This window comes from Bufo gargarizans, chromosome 2, assembly GCF_014858855.1.
Source record: "Bufo gargarizans isolate SCDJY-AF-19 chromosome 2, ASM1485885v1, whole genome shotgun sequence".
In the NCBI taxonomy this organism is placed as follows: Eukaryota; Metazoa; Chordata; class Amphibia; order Anura; family Bufonidae; genus Bufo; species Bufo gargarizans.
Window position 1 is genome coordinate 360,302,294 of NC_058081.1, and position 22,884 is coordinate 360,325,177.

The 22,884-nt window shown below is 41.0% G+C and overlaps 1 protein-coding gene across 1 annotated transcript in view; it reads left to right on the forward strand.

Annotated features, from left to right (window-relative positions):
• Positions 1–21,908, forward strand: part of STK10 (serine/threonine kinase 10) — a 130,648-nt gene extending 108,740 nt beyond the window's left edge. The window contains exons 13-19 of the mRNA XM_044280728.1: positions 6,140–6,232; positions 6,870–6,999; positions 8,455–8,579; positions 11,834–12,022; positions 14,152–14,277; positions 17,051–17,164; positions 19,280–21,908. Of these exons, the coding sequence (XP_044136663.1) occupies positions 6,140–6,232; positions 6,870–6,999; positions 8,455–8,579; positions 11,834–12,022; positions 14,152–14,277; positions 17,051–17,164; positions 19,280–19,417 (915 nt within the window). The 3' untranslated portion in view covers positions 19,418–21,908. The remainder of the gene's footprint in view (positions 1–6,139; positions 6,233–6,869; positions 7,000–8,454; positions 8,580–11,833; positions 12,023–14,151; positions 14,278–17,050; positions 17,165–19,279) is intronic.
• Positions 21,909–22,884: the final 976 nt, after the last annotated feature.

Sequence of the window (22,884 nt, forward strand, 5' to 3'; positions counted from 1 at the left end):
AGGCACGACCCACATAAAATGACAGTAAATGACATCACTTAAAAGAATCTTGGCTGCTAAAACGCAAAAGGGAATGAAACCATATACTTACCCACGAGCACTTACCAAGGGTGGGAAAGAGGTGGGAAAATACTCGCCTCCTGTCATTACTAAAATTAAGATTATAAGTACACTAGCGCTAGCATAATCTTCAATTTTACCACATGACAGGAGGCTTCATATTTTGCATTTTTAACGCTGATTCACAAGACATATATAGCGGTAGGCATTAAATATTACCACAAGGATAGAAAGAAAAACACTCAAATGGAAATACGTAACCCCCAAAACCTTATAACTGGGAGAGCAGAAACTCTGACCTGTCTGTCTGATGGAGCAGTAAAGAAAGAGGAGGAGGAGTCTTACGGCTCAGAATATATTACCTCCTATTGCATTTTGATTGGTTACTGTTTTAACTGTTTCTTTACTGCTATGTGGAGTAAGTAAAGAGAGTTTAATGCAAAATATGAAGCCTCCTGTCATGTGGTAAAATATCTGTGGCGCTGGTCCAGTCCTCCTGCAACTTCTTCAAACTGCAACAGTGATGTGGTATCTGATATACGGCACGTGACTGCTGCAGTCAGACGGTGCCCACAATGAATTACTGCTGAGCACGTTGTTTGGGTGCAGTGGTCATGTGGCATATATCTGCACGTCATGCTTTCACTGACGTACAGGTGTATAGCATGTGACCACTACAGCCATTCACCGTCCTCAGTGGTAGCTTGGCTGCAGCAGTTGTGTTGTATACTGGTACGTCACTGCTGCCGTTTTTAAACAAGCAGCAGCCGGAGAATTGGACCAGGGGCACCAATAATGGTGCTAAAAAAGGAGCGACTGTAACATAATTTCTTATTTAAGGCAATTAGAGGACTTGCCCAAGATTTTAATTATTTTGAATAACGCTATTTAACCCCTTAGGGACCCATGCCGTACCGGTACGGCATGGATCCCGAGTCCTTAAGGACCCATGACGTACCGGTACGTCATTAGTTTAAATTGAGATTGTGGCGCCCCAGGGGTTAATCCGCACAGGATGCCGGCTGAAATCATTCAGTCGGCATCCTGTCACAACGCCGAGGAGGGTCATATGACCCCCCCCCCCGTATCGGCGATCGCAGCAAACCGCAGCAAACCGCAGGTCAATTCAGACCTGCGGTTTGTTGCTATTTCTGCTGTTTCTGATCGCCGCGGTCCCTGACCGCGGCGATCAGAAACTTTAGTGTGGCACAAATCTATAGTTATCACCCCCCCTGCACCCCTGCATGATTTTAGCCTGGTGGGAGGTGCAGGGGGGGTGTTGCGGGAGGCGGGCGGTGCGGCAGGCGGGATCGCGATCCCCCGCCCGCCTCCCGCCGAATAATCGTTGGCTTCTAGTGGGTATACCAGGGTGCCAGCACATTGCTGGCACCCTGGTATAAACGGCTGACATCTGTGAATGGATGTCAGCCGTTTAACCCTTTCCATACAGCGGTCCGTACGGACCGCTGTATGGAAAGAGTTAACAGTAAGATGCGGCTCCCTCCCTCTCCCATCGGGGGGCTGCTGTGCCTTTGCAGCCCCCCGATGGGAGAGGGAGAGAGCCCCCAGACAGCCCCCCCGAAGCCCCAGTCCTTACCCTTCCCCGTCTGCGAAGTTGTGGCAGACGGGGAGGGTTCCCATGGCAACAGGACGCCTGCTCAGGCGTCCTTCTGTCCATGGTGCTGAACAGATCTATGCTGAAAGCATAGATCTGTTCAGTGTAAGTAAAATACAGTACAGAAACCTATATAGGATCTGTACTGTATTATGCAGACACCAGACCCACTGGATCTTCAAGAACCAAGTGGGTCTGGGTCAAAAAAAAAAGTAAGAAAAAGTGAAAAAAAAGTGAAAATCAAAAAACACATTTAACACTAATAAAAAATGAAAAAAATAAAATTCCCTACACATGTTTGGTATCGCCGTGTCCGTAACGACCTGATCTATAAAACGGTCATGTTACTTTCCCCGCACGGTGAACGCCATAAAAATAAAAACTATGAGAAAATTTAAATTTTGCCCACCCTACTTCCCAAAAAAGGTAATAAAAGTGATCAAAAAAGTCGCATGTACGCCAAAATAGTGCCAATCAAACCGGCATCTCATCCCGCAAAAAATGAGACCCTACCCAAGATTATCGCCAAAAAACTGAAAAAACTATGGCTCTTAGACTATGGAAACACTAAAACATCATTTTTTTTGTTTCAAAAATTAAATCATTGTGTAAAACTTACATAAATAAAAAAAAGTATACATATTAGGTATCGCCGTGTCCGTATCGACCGGCTCTATAAAAATATCACATGAGTTAACCCCTCAGATGACCACCGTAAAAAAATAAAAATAAAAACGGTTTAAAAAAAGCTATTTTTTGTCATCTTACGTCACAAAAAGTGCAATAGCAAGCGATCAAAAAGTCATATGCACCCCAAAATAGTGCCAATAAAACAGCCATCTCATCCCGCAAAAAATGAGACCCTACATAAGATAATCGCCCAAAAACTGAAAAAACTATGGCTCTTAGACTATGGAGACACTAAAACTTTTTTTGTTTTAACAATGAAATCATTGTGTAAAACTTACATAAAAAAAAAAATGTATACATATTAGGTATCGCCGCGTCCGTGACAACCTGCTCTATAAAATTACCACATGATCTAACCTTTCAGATGAATGTTGTAAATAACAAAAAAAAAAAACGGTGCCAAAAAAGCTATTTCTGGTTACCTTGCCGCACAAAAAGTGTAATATAGAGCAACCAAAAATCATATGTACCCTAAACTAGTACCAAGAAAACTGCCAGCTAATCCCATAGTTTCTAAAATGGGGTCACTTTTTTGGAGTTTCTACTCTAGGGGTGCATCAGGGGGGCTTCAAATGGGAGATGGTGTAAAAAAAAAACAGTCCAGCAAAATCTGCCTTCCAAAAACCGTATGGCATTCCTTTCCTTCTGCGCCCTGTCGTGTGCCCGTGCAGCAGTTTACGACCACATATGGGGTGTTTCTGTAAACTACAGAATTAGGGCCATAAATAATGAGTTTTGTTTGGCTGTTAACCCTTGCTTTGTTACTTGAAAAAAGATAATAAAATGGAAAATCTGCCAAAAAAGTGAAATTTTGAAATTGTATCTCTATTTTCCATTATATCTTGTGCAACACCTAAAGGGTTAACAAAGTTTTTAAAATCAGTTTTGAATACCTTGAGGGGTGTAGTTTCTTAGATGGGGTCACTTTTAGGGAGTTTCTACTCTAGGGGTGCATCAGGGGGCTTCAAATGGGACATGGTGTCAAAAAACCAGTCCAGCAAAATCTGGCTTCCAAAAACCAAACGGCGCACCTTTCACTCTACGCCCCGCTGTGTGGCCGTACAGTAGTTTATGGCCACATATGGGGTGTTTCTGTAAACGGCAGAGTCAGGGCAATAAAGATACAGTCTTGTTTGGCTGTTAATCCTTGCTTTGTTAGTGGAAAAAATGGGTTAAAATGGAAAATTAGGCAAAAAAATGAAATTCTCAAATTTCATCCCCATTTGCCAATAACTCTTGTGCAACACCTAAAGGGTTAAGGACGTTTGTAAAATCAGTTTTGAATACCTTGAGGGGTGTAGTTTATAGAATGGGGTCATTTTTGGGTGGTTTCTATTATGTAAGCCTCGCAAAGTGACTTCAGAGCTGTAGTGGTCCCTAAAAATTGGGTTTTTGTAAATTTCTGAAAAATTTCAATATTTGCTTCTAAAGTTCTAAACCTTGTAACATCCCCAAAAAATAAAATATCATTCCCAAAATAATTCCAACCTGAAGTAGACATATGGGGAATGTAAAGTCATCACAATTTTTGGGGGTATTACTATGTATTACAGAAGTAGAGAAACTGAAACTTTGAAATTTGCAAATTTTTCAAAATTTTTTGTAAATTAGGTATTTTTTTATGCAAAAAAAATAATTTTTTTGACTTCATTTTACCAGTGTCATGAAGTACAATTTGTGACGAAAAAACAATCTCAGGATGGCCTGGATAAGTCAAAGTGTTTTAAAGTTATGAGCACTTAAAGGGACACTGGTCAGATTTGCAAAAAATGGCCAAGTCCTTAATGTGAAATAGGGCTGAGTCCTTAAGGGGTTAAGGCCTCCTGCACACGATGTGCTACCCGTTGCCGTATTGCAGACCGCATTTGCGGATCCGCAACACACGGGCACCGTTCCATGTGCATTCCGCATCACGGATGCGAACCCATTTACTTCAATGGGTCCGCAAATCCGGAGGTGCGGAACGGAACCACTATGGAGTGCTTCAGTGGGGTTTCGTCCTGTACTTCCATTCCGCAAAAAGATAGAACATGTCCTATCTTTTTGCAGAACGGGCAGATCGCGGACCCATTAAAGTGATTGAGAGATCTCCCCATTCATTGCTCTGCTGGATTTATATCATGCTGACAGCTCAAGGGGAGTGTCTTTTCTGCTGCAGCTCAGGGGGCGTGTCTCAGATCTCCCTATCACAGCTCAGGAGGCAGATGAAGGATGAAACTGAGCATGTGCGGCCTTCTCAGTGAGCAGGACAAAGAAATAAATAAACAAAGCAGTTGGCGCTATACAGATACATTTTTATTATATAACTTTTTAAATGTTTAATTACATGCAATTACAAGAGTATTCCGATCTAGGTGCTGGTTTAAAAAGTTTTGAATATTTGTGGGATAACCCTATTAAAATACATTGGCCATTTTGGTCAAAATATAAAATTCTAGAATTCTTAAGGAAGTGTTCTGGGTTAATAGTATTAATGGCCTATACTCAATAGAATCGGACCCCCCCCCCCCCAGTCAACTGTGTAAAGAAGCCGCAGCACTTATGTGAGCACTGCAGTCTCTTTATTGTTTACTTCAGTCCATCTTCCTACACACTATTTAGTAATAGTATTATACCATTTTGCATTTGACCCGGTAACCTGAATGAGAAGAAACTGCAATATCTTGCGGCACCACTACCAAGGAGACTCCTTACACGTAGACAGCCCCATGTAAACAATGAAGAGACTTCAGCGCTCACACAACTTCCAGAGCCTTGTGAAAGAGCTGACCAGAAGTGGTGGTGAGAGCACCCCCACCAATCTGATATTGATACCTTATCCAGAGGAAAAGCAATCCATATGCTAGATCTGGAAAAAAAAACATTTTTTAACCCTTTTCTGCACCAAGCTACTTTATGGTAGGAATGGGTGACTGGTTTCCACAGGAGTGTGAACATTTTTAGGGTCTCCCAACAATAATAAGGCTGGTTACTGACATACCCTTTGAAGAAGCACAGATGTTTTTCTTATGCTGGACAACTACTTTACAAAAAAATGTGTTCAGCAGCGGCTGTGTTCATGTAACATTCAACAAATCATCCTTTTGTGTGCAAGATTTTCAAATTTACATTGTGAACCTCAAGGACAGGGACAGGTTTATGATGATTTGTGTGCAACATCACAGAATAAGTTGTTGCTTTGCAAGCAGCAAGAAATAAATCTTTCATCTGACTCCTACAGGTCCTATTACACGGAGCAAATTTCATATAGATCTCGTGCATGTGAGCGAAACTGAACAAAATTTGCGTGATGTAATAAGACTAGCGACAAATCACTCGTTTCTCATCCATTGTGATCTTTCAAAATTATAGCTCCTCGTTAATAGATCTGTTAGTATAATACAGAGTCGTCTACTCACTAACTATCTCATACATGCCTTTTGACCAAGCATCTGTCCCCCATGTTTACAAGGAACGATTTAAAAGTGAATGGGTAACGACCGCAAGTACGAGCGATTATCCTATGTGAAATTTTCATTGTTAGCGAGTCGCTACGTCTTCGATCGCTTATAGTGATCTTTATGCCATTCTGGTGTAATAGTACCTTAAGACAGCAGAGACCGAACTGTCAGTTCTTTTCATGGTGGAACTCTAATGATTAGGAAGGTCTGTAGGTTCCCGTTCTTGCTTTTGAAAGAACAGCTTTTGGAAATACTATTATGTCTGCATCAGCAGGAAAGTGCCACTAAGATGCTGGTTAGATGTTCACTCACCAGTCTTCTATCCTGTCTTTAGATGAAGGCATCTGTGGAAAATCTACCAAGGTATCAACGCAGAGAACGAATGAAACTGAAAATGGATGAGTTTTCTCAGATGAAGCAAAGTGAGGTAATCCGTTCATGGTTACCTGTCTGTGGAAACCTCTAATGGCCTATTACTACGGTTATGCCAGTTTTGATTTGTGGAGAAGAAGCATCACGCTAAGTGTAACAGGATTATTTGCTAATGTGTGCTCCTGTCTTATAATTCTTCTATTTAAACTGGCATTTTAGATTCTGTGGGGATAGTCAAGAATCAGGTTCCCTGAGAGGGGAGTATCTGTTCTCTATTTCCATAGTGTCACGTTAGGAAAACATATCATTGAAAGGATGCATTCAGCAAGTTTCTGTGCAAGGTGCACCCTTTACCTTGCGGGTAACACTGTGTCTCTGTTCTTATAGAACACAGGAACTATCTCATCTAGGTCTTACAAGCTAGACCTGAAGGTCTGCCAAGTGCTCCTTGGATTAGCTTCTTTGCTGCTTTTGTGTTCCTAGTAATCTGTGGAATGTAACAGAGATCTGCGGGCTGGCCTCATGATGACGTCTCTGTCTTTCTGATATTTCACCATCTGTTTTGTTTACAGGTTATGTCCATCACCAAACTACTGTTTTTCAGATATTTTGTGTTCATTGTACTGATGACTGCACTAATAAAATAATTGTATGACAGTTCTCCATCACTTTCTTTTTGTATGCTTCTATAGGAGCAACAGTTCTTAAATAAACAGAAGGATGATATGGCTCTGGTTATGAGTGATATTACACTGGAGCACAAGAAAGAGATATATAGCAAGGAAAAGGAATTCCTGAATAAGAAACAGCAGCTTCTCAGAGGTGATTATACATCCAAGTCTGTTTTGCGCACATTGGCTATAGAAATACTGTAAGGTTCCTGTTGGCAGGTCCCAAAAGATCTCTGTAAATAGTTAAAGGGCTTTTTTTTTTTTTTGCTTACTTATAATCCCTATACTGCGATTTATCCATACATAATCTAATTAATCATTTTGGTCCAGTAGATTTTGTTTAAAACATGCTTTTAAAATATGCAAATTACCTTGCTACCAGCAAGTAGGGCGGCTGCTTGCTGGTAGCAGCCGCATCCTCCGATCCTAAAGACACCCCCTCCGCATTGTGATTGACAGGGCCAGGGAACAGAATCGTTCTCTGCTGGCCCTGCCTGTTTGCATTCAAAATCTGGTGCCTGCGCCGCGGCCGTACCTGTCTTCAATCGGCGCAGGCGCACTGAGAGGCGGCCGCTCGCTCAGCCGCTCCATCCTCAATGCGCCTGCGCCGGGTGTAGATGTGACGTCATCGGCACAGGTGCATTGAGGATGGAGCGGCCGCGGCGCAGGCACCAGATTTTGAATGCAAACAGGCAGGGCCAGCAGAGAACGATTCCGTTCCCTGGTCCTGTCAATCACAATGCGGAGGGGGCGTCTTTAGGATCGGAGGATGCGGCTGCTACCAGCAAGTAGCCGCCCCACTTGCTGGTAGCAAGGCAATTTGCATATTTTAAAAGCATGTTTTAAACAAAATCTACTGGACCAAAATGATTAATTAGATTATGTAGCCATAAATCGCAGTGTAGGGATTATAAGTAAGCAAAAAAAAAAAAAAGGTTTAGTGGGGTGACAGAAGCCCTTTAAAACTACTAGCAGTCTACTGGGGACTAACAGGTGGTTGTCCGATTCCTTCCATGAAGAGAAACACTGTTCCAACAACTAGATTTTACTTAAGATACCCAAACCACTTTATCTAGGAGAGAAGCGGTTTAGAGCGGTCTTGCAACATCTTATTTCACTTCCCCAAGCATTTATTTTAATGGAGTATGTGGCTCGGCTCACCCTACAGAAACCCCAGTTCGCTAGGATATTCATCACTTTATGACCGATGAACGTCTGACCTTTGGGACCACCGCCCATCCTCCATACAGAATGTTGCAGCCAGGTGGCTTGGAGTGCTGCTGTCCAGTGAAAACTTAGGAAGAGAAGCGGTGCAAAATGATGCAATAGAAAAGAAAATTTCAGGTCCTAATTGCCCATAATTTGATATATAGTGACATGGAATGTCCTTAGACAAAAGTAAAGAAATCGTGCACACAGTGCTGTTTCAGAGCAGTTTTTACATATATAAGGTTTGTTTATTCGATTTTATAGTTTACTTCTGTTTCTGGCTTTCGACCGATTAAAATTCTAGGAAAAACAGCATTCAAGCAATATATAAATTTTGCATGTGTGTGTGTGACAGACCTGAAATTTTTACATTGCATTACATCTTTTCTTCATACAGACAGGGAAGCTCGCATATGGGAATTGGAAGAGCGCCACCTACAGGAAAGACATCAACTTATAAAGCAGCAGTTAAAGGATCAATATTTCTTACAACGTCATGAACTGCTCAGGAAGCATGAGAAGGTACAGAACAAACTGAAGCTCTCGTGATAAACTATACTAATACATATCCTTGCATGATCTATCACTTTGAAGTGACCTATGGTCCTTACGTTTAAATCCCACTGACCACCTATAAACCAGTGTTCACCTGCTCTCTGTTATAAAGCAGGATCGAGTTGACTTTATCAGATCATTGCAACTTGTAAATTAAGGTTTTTGGATTATGATGATTTATTCATTTATTTTATGCACTTATATAGCGCTACTATATTCCGCAGCGCTTTACAGACATTAGCATCCTTCGACAACACCATATTTAACTCAGATTTCATAGTATAAACAGCATACATTATAAAATAATTTCTTAGACCTGATGAGGCTGGTGCACTTACTTTGAAAATTCATGTCTAAATGGCTGTGTAATTCTTTGTTTTCCTGCATGATATTAAAATGAGCTTTTTATAAATCTAGCTTCTAGCTGGCCTTAGAAATGCTCAAATATGAGACTGTATAGCCATTCTGCCTCAGATTTTCAAAATACACCAGCCTCGTCAGGTCTAAGCTGGTCATTACACATTCGTTGTGTATTGGCTAAACTTGCCATTTAATGTGTGTGGTGGCATCTGACTTTCCCCTGACGACTGATGTTGAGGGAAATAAGGATCTAGCCATGTTGTATTCTAACTTTTGTTAGTGAAGAGACAGGTCCAGAAATGCCGCAGGCCACATTAGCACATTTAGGCCATGCAGGCTGCTCACAATAGCACAAGCAACATGTGACCTGGAGTTGTCCTGTTTTAAAAACGGTTCCTAGGACACTTTGAAGAAATTACAATACCACTAGTTTCACAACCAAATCAATATATAACGCTGAGCTATTGACGTACCTAAAAAGAAGACTAGAGGTATCTGACTACCATTATGCCCCCCCCCCCCCCCCCAATAATCCCAGAAGTAGGACCTCTTCATGGTGTTGCCCACATAGTCTCCAGACTAATCTCTGGCTAACATTGCCTCCAAGACAACAAACTCTTTGCTGAAGAGGATTTACCTCAATTGATGTTTGATGTGCACCATGATAGCCTTTGAGAGCAGTGGGATGAGGTCAGTGGAACACTTAGGCCTCTTTCACACAGGCGTCATATTTTTGGCCCGGATAAGAGGCGGGTGCGTTGCAGGAACATTGTAATGTGTTTTGTACTCGCGTGAGAAAAATCACGCATGATGTTCTGAAGATTGTATTATTTTCCCTTATAACATGGTTATAAGGGGAAATAATAGCATTCTAAATACAGAATGCATAGTATAATAGTGCTGGAGGGGTTTAAAAATTAAATAAAAAAAAAAAAAGTTAACTCCCCTTCTCCTCTTGATCGCGTAGTTCACGGTCTCTTTACTTCTTGAATGATGAGCTGTGGGCTAAAGGACCTGTGGTGACGTCAGATCACATGCTCCAATCACATGGTCCATCACCGTGGTGATTGGAGCATGTGATCTGACGTCACCACAGGTCCTTTAGCCCACAGCTCATCATTCAAGAAGTAAAGAGACCGTGAACTACGCGATCAAGAGGAGAAGGTGAGTTAACTTTTTTAATTTCTTTTTTAAACCCCTCCAGCACTATTATACTATGCATTCTGTATTCAGAATGCTATTATTTTCCCTTATAACCATGTTATAAGGGAAAATAATACAGTGAATAGACTGTCACCAAGCAACCATGCGTGAACATCGCACCGCATCCGCACTTGCTTGCGGATGCTATGCGATTTTCACGCACCCCCATTCACTTCTATGGGGCCTGTGTCGCGTGAAAATCGCACAATATAGAGCATGCTGCGATTTTCACTCAACGCACAAGTGATGCGTGAAAATCACCGCTCATGTGCACAGCCCCATAGAAATGAATGGGTCAGGATTCAGTGCGGGTGCAATACGTTCACCGCACGCATCGCACCTGCACGGAAAACTCGCCCGTGGGAAAGGGGCCTTATAGCTTGATGTCTGGCTCGTAGCCTAGTGTTGTGCAAATTCCTTCTGATGGTTTGTGTAGACACTGTTTGCCACCCTAGGCTTTGGATGTGACGTGCAGTTTCACTTGCAGTATAGAATGGATCACTACGCACCATTCTTCTAATCGGACGATTAGTCTGTGCACAGGTTTTCTTTTGTGCACCTCTTGCTGTCATTCAAGTTCATCATTGTTCTCCCAACCACTGGGACATGCAACATTGAAGAGTGCTGACATCTTGGCCTAGGTGCGTAGCGATACTTTACAAACCGGAGGCATCGCACTATTATCCCACATGACTTTATCCGATTTTTGAGGTTTCATCTGGCTAAACAACTTTGCTTTCAGTCTGGCTTTTATGCCCCTTCCACGTGCCACAGACTAGAGCTAGGTGCTTGAAAATTTGAACATTTGCAGATCTTAGCAACACCTGCTACTTCCTTGATTTGCGTTGCTTTACGGCTTGTCCTTCTTGATGTGGAGGAGAGTTTTTTTTTTTTAAACTTTATTCAACTTTTTAAAACTCTTTTTGTAGTCTGCTTAGGGAACTTGGCCCTGTGATCATCTGATCGCTTGTACTATACCCTTAAATACTTCTACATTACAATGTAAAGGGATTTTAACAGGCACTCTATTACATCATGAGAAGGCCCTCGGTTGCCATGAGAACTATCAGCACCCATTGATGGGGTGCCAATGGGCGGACAAAGGGAGCTCCCTCCCTTTGTCTAAGCGCTCATATGCTGCAGCTTTGACTGTGACACTTGAGGCATTCCGAGTTATCTCTGATTCCGGCAGTGAGAGTAGGGTTCCAGCTATATCATAATACAGCTGGCACCCACAAATGATGTTGTGGGCCCCCGTAGAGCTGAATTTCTGTACCCACAATGCCAGCTGTTCCCAGTCCTCTTTGCTTACATATGTACGACCAGCTGATCGCCATTGCTGCCACAATCACTATTCCTATCTCTTAACCAGATACTTCTACCACATTCGATTTTAAAAAATGGTGCTAAACTTGTACACGTGCTCTGCAAGGAAATGACTTTATATACTTGAATAGGACTGGGATGCAGTCCCAGGACAGGTATGGCACGATTTCTGGTTTAAAATAACATACTTTCTTGCAACACATTCACACTTCTTTAACTAGTTCCAAAATTCTACATTATTTGACCACCATTGTTGGGAATATTTGCTGTGCATGCACACTGTGGTATCATCATGTAAAAATATTTTTTATATAATGACTCTCCCTTTCTAGGAGCAAGAACAAATGCAGCGGTACAATCTGCGCATGATTGAACAACTCAAAATACGGCAGCAGCAAGAGAGAGCACGCTTGCCCAAACTTCAGAGAAGTGAAGCAAAGACACGGTTGGCTATGTACAAAAAAAGTCTTCACATCAGCTCTTTTTCCAGTGGTGCGGAACAGAGGGAGAAGGTTAAGCAGGTAGATATTCCGGCGAAGTGCTGCTTTTTTCTAGGAGAGAAATCGGTTTCTAATTAGTAGTAGTAGTAGTAGTTCATTTATATAGTGCCAACATATTCTGCATTGAGACCGTCATCACTCACAATGGTAACTGTCCTTATTGGGGCTCACAACCTAATTGTGGTTTGTTTTTTACACTTGTAATATATCTTGCCATACATGGTTTAAAGCCATGAAAGCAATTTCGGTTCAGTCAAAACCCCTCATAATTATACAACAGAGGCATAAATAAATGAGACCGGCATCAAATTAGGTTTATCTTTGTATTATTGTCAATTATGAGATTCAGGGGGAAAAAATGACTTAACAAGACTTAGGTGCATAACAGTTTACTAAAGTATGATTGCTAGATATTAACATACAGAGTAAAGTAAGCAACAGTCACCAAAAGGCTTGAACAAATGAGCCAGCTCCCATCGTCCATTGCCCTACATGGCACCTGCCTGACAGTTATGATACAAAGAGAGGTGGTGATGGTAGCAAGACACATCTTACTCAATAGAGCTGAGCTCTTTGCTAAATAGCTAGTTGGTTTCTTGCGTCCTGGCTCCTCCTAGCCCCACCTAAAGTTCTTTAGTGTGCAGTACAAATGTATAGTTACTTCATACTTCAGGAACGCCAGGTATCACCATGTACCACTAGCCAAATACACTACAAGGAATTAAAGGGACTACTAAAATACCTTGTGTAGAATTAAATGGTATAAAGTCCCTCTGCTGTACTTGCCTAATTAGATATCCACTTGTGATGTCCTCTTCTTACCAACCAACATGTGGCAACACAGACTATTCTGTGCATCTGCAGTTTATCCCCTCTCCTCTACCCACGTTATATATATATATATATATATATATATATATATATATATATATATATATATATATATATATATATATATATATATATATATATATATATATAGAGATATATATTAATCTAGGCATCTATAGTTTAATCTTTACCCCCCTCTAAAAAAATAATGAAACTCTCTTCTCGATGACTCACCTGAAAACCCTGCCAGTGCGTCTGTGCGCAACAAACAAGCAAGAGGTTCAATGGCGATTGCGAATAGCAAGGGTGACAAGGGACATCCCTGCCGAGTACCCCTATGTAGAGGGAAATATCCAGAGAGCATTCCATTCGCCCTAATTCTCACAACTGGGGAATGATATAATAACCGTATCCAGGAAATAAAACCATTACCAAAGCCCAACCCCTCTAAAAAAATAAAATAATAACACATTTGGGGAGACAATGTTTCCTCTCATTTATGTAATTGCTTGAATGTGTCTTTTTTTTTTTTTTTTCCTTTGAAAGGGAAAGGAAGCAGCTTCACATAACATCACTCTATCCCAAGGAAATAGATAAAAGTTCAGAAATCATTGCATTTATGGTGCGGTGCATATAGTTGAAATGTTTGTGAAGGCTGGAATTTTCTTCATTTTTCTTTCTTTCTTGAGAAATAATTATACATGGCGTTATGCCCGGCATAGCCTTAAGGGGGCAGTGCATAGTACAAGAGTTCAGAGAACACCAAAGAGGGAAATCCTATGTTATGCACCACCCACTTAGGCTCTGCCATCATAACTCCGTTTTGCATGGAGCATTTATTTAAATTAGAATTGCTGAGTAGAACACAGCTGAGGATCAGAAGGGAGGTATAACTCACAAATACAGACATTGGTAAGAAATTACATTTACAACAGATTACATCATGTGCCTTTCTAACAGGTCAGAGAATAACATTTTTGCGGGAGTTCTTCTTTAATATATATCTGTTTCCACATTTTAATTGTGTGTTGATTTGTACATTCCCACTTAGCTGTTTCCATGTATCTCATTCACCATGACAGAGTGACCGTGGATTTGTTTCACTTCTTTGCTGAGACTAGGACACCGAGCATTGGGATTCTAATTATGATGTGTAGGTCCCAGCACTCAGATCTACACAAATCAGACATTTCTAGTATATCCAGTCAGTATGGAATGTATCTTGTTCGTGTTTTCTGTCTTGTTGCCCTAAAATAACATCTGGGAAAAAAAAAAACATTTTTGGCAACAGTTAATTTAAAAAGTTTTTTTCCTTGTAGTTCACACAGCAGGAAGACAGGAGACAGAAGGCAGAGAGGTCACAGCAACTGCAAAAGCATGAACAGCAGATATTGGAGATGCATGCCCAGTGCGACAGCAATGCAAGAGAGCTGCAGCAGCTTCAGGTAACTGCATCACATCCCATTAAGAAACACAGATATACAGTTAAAGCCAAACAGCTTGCCTCATGTTCAGACATGAATCTGGCTCTTGACTTTAAGGCTATGTACGCCTTTGGGAGCATTTTTTATTATGGCATTGCACTCTTTTTGAGCTAGAAATCATTTTTTAAATTGGTCTTTATTTAAAAAATGTTGAACCCCTTTCTCTGTACAACCTTTAGATTCTCTAGTACCAGGCTTTGTATTCTTACTCTGTTCTGTAAGGCAGCTCAGCTGACAGTTGGTTATCTCTGATCTCTATAAAAACTCATTATAGCTCAGTTCTTATCTTAATGACATATGGACGCCTCATGGGTGACAGAAGATCTGTGAGACTGGCAACACGTGCTTGGATCTGACAGGTTTCCTTGTGAATCAATAGATGTCTGTTGTTTCTGATACTGGCCACACCTCTAGCCCCTAGGTCTTGCTGTTGTGGTCATTTGAGTTTCCTCATTTATAGTTGCTTATCCCACAATGTTATGCGGTTTATAGCTTCAGCGGTATCTGTGGTCTACTGGTGTTTGATTCTCGGCTGAGTTCCTGTTGCTGCCATAGCTACTGGAAAGTTAAGTGTTTCCTTTATCCTTTTGCATTTTGTTTTGGTTTATCTGTGTGTTGTTTTTCCCCTGCCCTTTGTTGTGGGCCTGAGGGAGACTCCTGGTTGTCCTTCCTTTGTGGAGGAACAGGTAGTCTCTGTCCTGTCACTATCGCCAGTGTCTTATAGGGTGCGTTAGGAGTCTAGGTACTTTTGTGTATTAACTGGCCTACCTTTTGGGGTCTGTTCATACTGATAGCTAGTCAGGACTGTGACTAGAGATTTGACTAGGTGTCCTTCTTTATTCCCTAGCTTTCAGGCCTTGTTCCCTCTCCTATGTCCGGTGTGGTGTCTTCCTCCCACACACGGGCATGACAGTGGCGTTAATACATGTTTATGAACTTTGAGTAATATAGAGATAAGGTTTATCAGATGACCGGCACAAAGTTAAAGTAAAAAGTACGATTCACACAGCTAGACAAATGGTTGACCCTTTGTGACAGAACAGTTGAATATTCTTAATAAAGACCTATAGAAAAAAAAAATGTATAGCCCAAAATGAGTAAAATGCAGTCATCAAAAAACTTCCCTTGAAGATGTGCATAGCCTTTAAATCACATGCTTGTTGTGTAATATTAACAGAGGCATATAGGAGTCATGTGACAGTTGGGAAGCTGCGTTGGTCCCATCTTCTTTTACCTTGCCACTGTTTGAATAGCTGAGTTGCAGTTACCACGAGACCTAGCATCACAGTTAAATTGTACAACTCAATGCTATGGGCGCATCTTTTCATCAATCTGTCACCATGACTTTCCCTTAGGGCTCATGCACACGGCCGTATGTATTTTGCGGTCCGCAAAAAACTGATCCGCAAAAAATACGGATGATATCTGTGTGCATTCCGTATTTTGCGGAACTGAACAGCTGGATCTTCATAGAACAGTCCTATCCTTGTCCGTAATGCGGACAATAATAGGACATGTTCTATTTTTTGCGGCATGGAAATACGGAAACAGAATGCACACTGAGTAACTTCAGTTTTTTTTTTTTTTTTGCGGACCCGTTGAAGTGGATGGTTCTGCAAAAAAAAACAAAAAAAAAACCGGAACAGACACTGAAATAAACGTAATACACTAGGTACAATGTCTTGTAGGACTAGCCCAGCTGCATATAATGATACCGTTCATGTTTTAAATGCGCAGAATTCTATTATGCCTACCTTGACTTTCATGGTGAAAACCAGCTTATGGATTTTTGATTGCAAGACATCAAACTGATTACCTAGGAACTATTTTGTCACAGATTTTTATAGATTTATTTTTATTTTGAGACATTTTATACATATGTTGTTATTTTTGGTCTTCTAGAGAAGCTATAGGAATGCCATGCAAAGAGTATGCTGCATAAAAAAAATGCCACAAATAGTGACCTATTGTTTTTAAATCAGTGTGTGTGTGTGTGTGTGTGTGTGTGTGTGTGTATATATATATATATATATATATAATGAATTTTTTATTTTTTGGGAAATAATTACATATAATCTGCATAAAAAAAAATTTCTAACAATGTCAAGACTTCCTCTAATGTAAAGGTAACTCTTCAGTAGCTATCTCCTTTTCACAGGTAGGATTGCAATGATAGGTATCACCTTTATATGGATAACACTGTCCATTGTGTGTATGCCCCATGTAGCTTCTTTCAAAGAACAGGTAGTCTTGACATATTTTGGACCTAGTGGCCAGTTGATAACTGCATGATTTTTTTTATTTTTTTTATTTTTTTTTAAAACAGTGACATGAAAAAAAATACGATTTCAGTAATAGGTCAGTTTCTGACGACTCATTCGGTCACATCTGGATGCAGCATTTTTGACTTGCAGAAAAAGAAGTTGTAAAAAAAAAGCCAGTGATTAAATTCCGACGTGTTTTACGTCGGTCTATATCCCCATGCGCTGCTAGAGACTTAGCCTAATTTCTGACGAGGCTCATGCCTCCTCATAAGTTAGGTGCAGCTTCGGCAGTGTATATGCCTAACCTGAAATCTGGCGTGGGGGGAATGATGTATTCCCCCTGTGCGTGTATCCAGCCAAAGAGCTGCTACTCTGTTTTTCTGTTACTCGTAGCGCTGTGGATAGTTCTGGTTACTTATAGTGAATATTTGTTGGCTGACCTTTACTGTTACGCATCAACTTGTTTCTAGAACGAGAAGTGTCATCTTTTAGTGGAGCACGAGACTCAAAAACTAAAGGCTTTGGATGAGGGTCACATACAGATGCTGAGAGACTGGAGGGAAAAGTTAAGGCCCCGCAAAAAGGTAAGGCAAAAAATACTTCTGAATTTAAGTGACATGTATGCCATTTGAACAAAATACTGATCATCCAGTAAGAATTAGACCAAATTAAAATAATAAAATGCAGGTGAAGGTTTTTGACATTTTACTAGGTTCAAAATGAGGGAAAAGTAACACTTATGTATGTATTAAAAAGTTAAAATTTTGTGCAATTTGATTTTCTTTTTTCACTCCCTTCGCCATTTTTTTTTTTTAAGTGTGTGGGAGGGGCCTAACTAGCCCAACACATTTGCTATTACTTATACCAGTTTTCTGGTACGTGTGAAAACCTACGCTAGCTCCCAGCTGGTGTGGAGATGTTTCAGATTATGGTGCATGGACCAGCTTAGATGCGCCAAAATTATTAAGTACACCTCTTAATAGTTATTGCACATCTTGCACCCCAGCAGTGGAGAAGACTGGCATTAGTAACACTAGTCTGGAAAAATCACCCCCACAGATTTTAGTGCTTGGCCTTACAAAAAGAAAAGCTCTTGTTGCCTTGTCAGTTTCTGCAGGTGCACCCTGACCATGCCTTGTTTGTGGTCATGGATGTCGTTAGTAGAACTTTAAGTTTGTTTTCCTTTTTTTATGTCCAATTCAGGCAGCTAAATTGCTATTCACGAAAATATTATGAGTAAATGTATCATACATTAATTAGATGCACTGTACGCTGCTGCCACCTAGTGGAACCAGGAAATGATGAGTTACTATCCAAAGTAAATTAACAAAAAATTGGGTACTGCAATTGGGTTATTGCCATTCCAGCATTGGTCAGGAATACATGTTGGGCTACTTTCACACTTGCGTTCGGGGTTCCGCTTGTGAGTTCCGTTTAAAGGCTCTCACAAGCGGCCCCGAACGCATCCATACGGCCCCAATGCATTCTGAGTGGATGCGGATCCGCTCAGAATGCCTCAGTCTGGCAACGTTTGTCCTCCGCTCAGCAGACGGACACCCGAACGCTGCTTGCAGCTTTTTGATGTCCGCCTGATGATGTGGAGCCAAACGGATCCGTCCAGACTTACAATGTAAGTCAATGGGGACTGGTCCATTTGACATTGACACAATATGGTGCAATTTCTAACTGATCCGTCCCCCATTGACTTTCAATGTAAAGTCTGGACGGATCCGTCTGAGCAACTTTCACTTTTAGATTTTTTCTGAAATATAATGCAGACTGATCCGTTCTGAACGGATCCCATCGTCTGCATTATAGGAGCGGATCCGTCTGTGCAGACACCAGACGCATCCGCTCCGAACGCAAGTGTGAAAGTAGCCTTAAGAGTTTTCCAGTAAACCACATTTCACAACATGGGTGGTAATTGTATTACCGCCTGCCAATCATGAGAATGTATTGATCATTTGCTCGAATGAAAAGGAGCAATTATAGTTGCATTCCATCTAGGGGTGGGCGATATAGCCTAAAATCTGTACTGCAATATAATTTTAAGCATGTGCGATATGCTATATATCTGAGGGGTTAATTGCGGCGGATCACGGTGCGCAGTAATAGAGGCCAGGTATGGGATATGGCCGGCACATGCAGGCTACATTTTGTATTCAGGCATATTAACTATATTCATTGGTGGCGGAGTGGCCACAGTCCCTCCCCTCCTCCTGCTAGTCTGTTCTCATTGGTGGTCAACGCCAGCCGCACACAGTGGGGAGGGAGGGACTGTGCCGGCTCAGGAGAACATGGTGCGTGCCGAGAGCGGCGTATGCCATGTTCTACCACGATATAAACAATCTCGATCGTTGGCCAATCGTTTATATTGTTTATATTGCATATAGTCTATATCGCCCACCCTAAATACACCCCATTCAAGTGATTGGGACGGCAGCACTATAATTACAGTGCTCAACGCTACAACGTTGAAAACACTTTTAAAGCACCTTGAGAGGAGAGATAATTTGGGAGACTGCGAGCCAACAAAGGTCTGCCTCATATGAGGAGACTACAACTATAAATTGTGTGATAGTTGGGGGGCTGTACATATTTTCCCGTGAGCTTCAAGTTGTGCCTTTTGTTAACTATAATTGAGCAAAGATGGCTTATTACATTTTTGATAACATAATTTTGTATTTGTATTGCAACAGGCTCTGGAAGATGATCTTGAGCAGAAGAAGCTGGAGCAGGAAATGTTCTTCCGCATGAGTGAGGGCACAGGAGGACATAACGGTTCAGCTCAGAAACCTGCTAGGTTTTACGCCTACGGTTCAGCTGAGGCCTCATAATGATCAGCAATACTCACTTTAATACCCATCTCCATAGAAGGATCTGGAAAAGGTTTTGTTACAACTTTGCCAATAAACTGTCTTTGCACTTAATGTGCAAGTAAAAAATATGAAGGAACGCCTGACGCCCGTAACATGTCAGAAAGACTTGAAAAACAGAGAAGAGCTTAATGTTGAGGAAATGCCATATCCATAATTATACAATGAAAAGCTGTCTGCCAACCAAAAAATGATGCCCCGTCTTAAAAACGCTGATGTCATTTATCTGCTAAATGACCATACTTGCTGTTTCTATTTTGCTTCTGGAGAAGAGGCTTTTGTAAATTTGATGCCAAAAATGTTCTCCTCATACATGGGACCTTAATATAGAATTGACTTTCATTTTAGTGGGCCTGTGTTTGAGTACGTGTGCCTTTTCACTCTGTCACAATGTTTAACCTCATTGCCTTTATATCTTTTGCCATGTTTGGCTCCTGCATGAACCTCTGTCAGCAGATTTGTACCTATGAAACTGGCTGACCACCTGTTACATGTGCACTTGGCATCTGAAGGCATCTGTGTTGGTCCCATGTTCATATGTGCCCACATTGCTGAGAAAATTGTTTTACTATATGCAAATGCATCTTACACCACTGTTTCCCAGCAACTTGGTGGTCAGGGCTTAGTCTCATCTCGCCCTAGTAAAGCCTCATGCACACAACCGTTTAGTGTTTTGCGGTCTGCCTAACTGCCTATTCTTGTCCGCGAAACAAACAAGAATAGGACAGGTTACTGCGGCTCGGATGCGGACCAAAACAAAGGGTGTGTGCATGAGGCCCAAGGGCGAGATGAGACCAATCCTTTAAGTATATTTTATAAAGCACTCCTTGCACTTGCCTTATTTGTGCAGACCATAAAAATATTAGTAAGCTGTACTATTTGTGAGCACACCTACTCTATCCACCCATAGACTGACCTGTGTTCAGACTATGGATTTTGCGCTTTTATGGGTATTCTAAAATATACTTTAAGAGGGAAAAGAGGGAAAAATTGACATATCATTTCAGCACGTTTATATGATAGATAAAGAAGAAATTGCACTGTGGATTCAGATATGCTGCACAATGGATATTAAACTCTGTGCAAGAGAAAAGTGGAACAGTTGCCCCTACAAACAAATTTGATTCTTTCTCTCATTGGTCAGATACCCTTTGGAAGATGAAAACATCAATCAGATTGGTTGCCACAGGTTTAACTGTTCTCTTACAGTGGTTTTGATAAATCTCCCCATTAGGTTTTACATTTAGCAGTCGCATTAAGAAGAAATGTTCAACTATGAGAAATTAAAGGGGTTTCTGGGTGTTTAATATTGATGACCTATCCTCAGAATAAGTCATCAGTACCTGATTAGTGGGGATCCTACACCGGCTACCCCTACTGATCAGCTTTATGATGTAGCCGCTCCACTAAGCACTGCGCCCTCCTCGTAGCTAACCAAGCACAGCGCCATCCATTGTATAGCAGTTGTGCTTGGTATTGCAGCTCGGCCCCATTAACCTGAATGGAACCGGGCTGTTCCTAGGCCATGTGACTGAGCATGACATCACCAGCCTAGTAAGAGGCCGCAACACGCACACAGATGATCAGTGGAGGTGCCAGGAGTCGGAACCCCACCAATTAATATTGATGACCTGTCCTAAAGATCAATGATCAATATCTAAACACCTGGGTAACCCCTTTAAGAGCTGTGTATCTAAGAAAAAAATAATGTTACTGAATTGTTAAACTAAGTATTGAGATATTGGTGGATGGCAAAATAACATGTATAGGGGTCCTTATTAACAGTTTTGAACGTGAAGCAGTGTGTTTGGTGCATTTCTGTGTAGTAATTGTTAAGTAGTGACTGCTGGCCAGTCTTGTAGTGGGCCACAATATAGAAATATTAGTCTGCCATTCTCTGATGGCACAACCATGAGCTCCCTAGTTAAGGTGCCCTGCGACCTAATATTGTTACATTGAGCTTGGGATGTCTGTTTGCTATAAAGTATCACGTTTGGCAGAGAAAATTCTATTGCATAGAAAATATTTAATTTGTTGGGAAGCAGATAAAGAGGCCTTTTCATATATAAGTGTACAGCCACATGGTCAGGTTTGTAGCTAAAACGAGGAGTGAATTAAAGAGGTTGTATCTGTCCTGTATTTTGGCTTCCAAAACCACAGAAATCAGACTTTGTGGCCATTCCCTAAGTAATATTTCTTGACTAATAATTTGGCGCAGTTGTGATACTTGAATATTGTGTTTCCTCTTCTCCTCCTAGTCGCTGCTAACTTAATTTCTAAGTTTCTATTCTAAGTGCTGTAAGAACAAGTGCATTATATAGTACTAAATAATATATATTTTCCTCCAAGCTTATTTTCCTATGTGCACATGTGTATTTTCATAAGGGCTTTCTGCTGGGGTGAAACACTGTAAAATGTAAATAAGATTCTAATAAAGTAATAAGAAAACAAATGGTAACTTTTTATTGAGTTGTGAAACTTATTTGAGTTGTGAAATAAGACTCTAATGTTGCAAAATATTCATCAGCCATACAAACAATGTGTAGAAATGATGGTGGATTCTAAGAAATTATACATGACCAGAGCTGTCCCCCTTGCATTTCTCCTAGGAAGAAACATAAAAGAAGGCAAGTATGGCATTTTTTGGGGAACATTTGTTTCATAAAATTGGGCCCAGAAACAAATTTCTCATAAAGCAGAGTTTCAAGTATTATTCACCACTTGGGGGCGAAAGAGTCAAGTCAAAAGTGTGAGGTCGGAAAGTCAATGTGCCCTCCTGAAACCCACCCTTATTACCGTATGTTACAGCCAGGGAATAATGTACGAGAAGCTTGGAATGTGCATCTTTTTTGAACTGGGTATGCTAATTTGAAGGGTCATACAGTTTCATAGGGCTAAAACCTCATCACATAGCAAAAGTCTGGCTCTCAAGTGCTTCATTAACCCTCATAAGAACAGTTCATCTTTGTACTCAATCCCTATGGTCTCAGCACACATCAAAATGACTTCTCTGTAGGTCATCTTACAAAGTCTTATTGTAAGACCAAGCTTCCAGTGCTGTAACGTATATGGGATATTTACTGAGAACAGCGTTGCTTTAATAGTAGATGGTGGTTCAGGAAACCTTTCATTCTATCACGTCAGAAGTCCAAACATGGAACTGTAACTTGATATTTTAAGAAAAATATATTTTTTTTTTTATTTTTTTTTTTTATTTTTTTTTTATACGGATGGATCGGATAGGGTTTGACCCCTGATGATGGTTAAAATAAAGTCTCAGCAGAGCCCAAAAAATACCTTCCTCTTCAACAGCCACTGTTTTGCAAGAGACAGTGATCAGACAGGCTGGATTATATCATCTCCAATTTTATTGTTTACCCCAAGTTAAAGGGTTTTGCGGGACTTGGATATTGATGACCTACCCACCG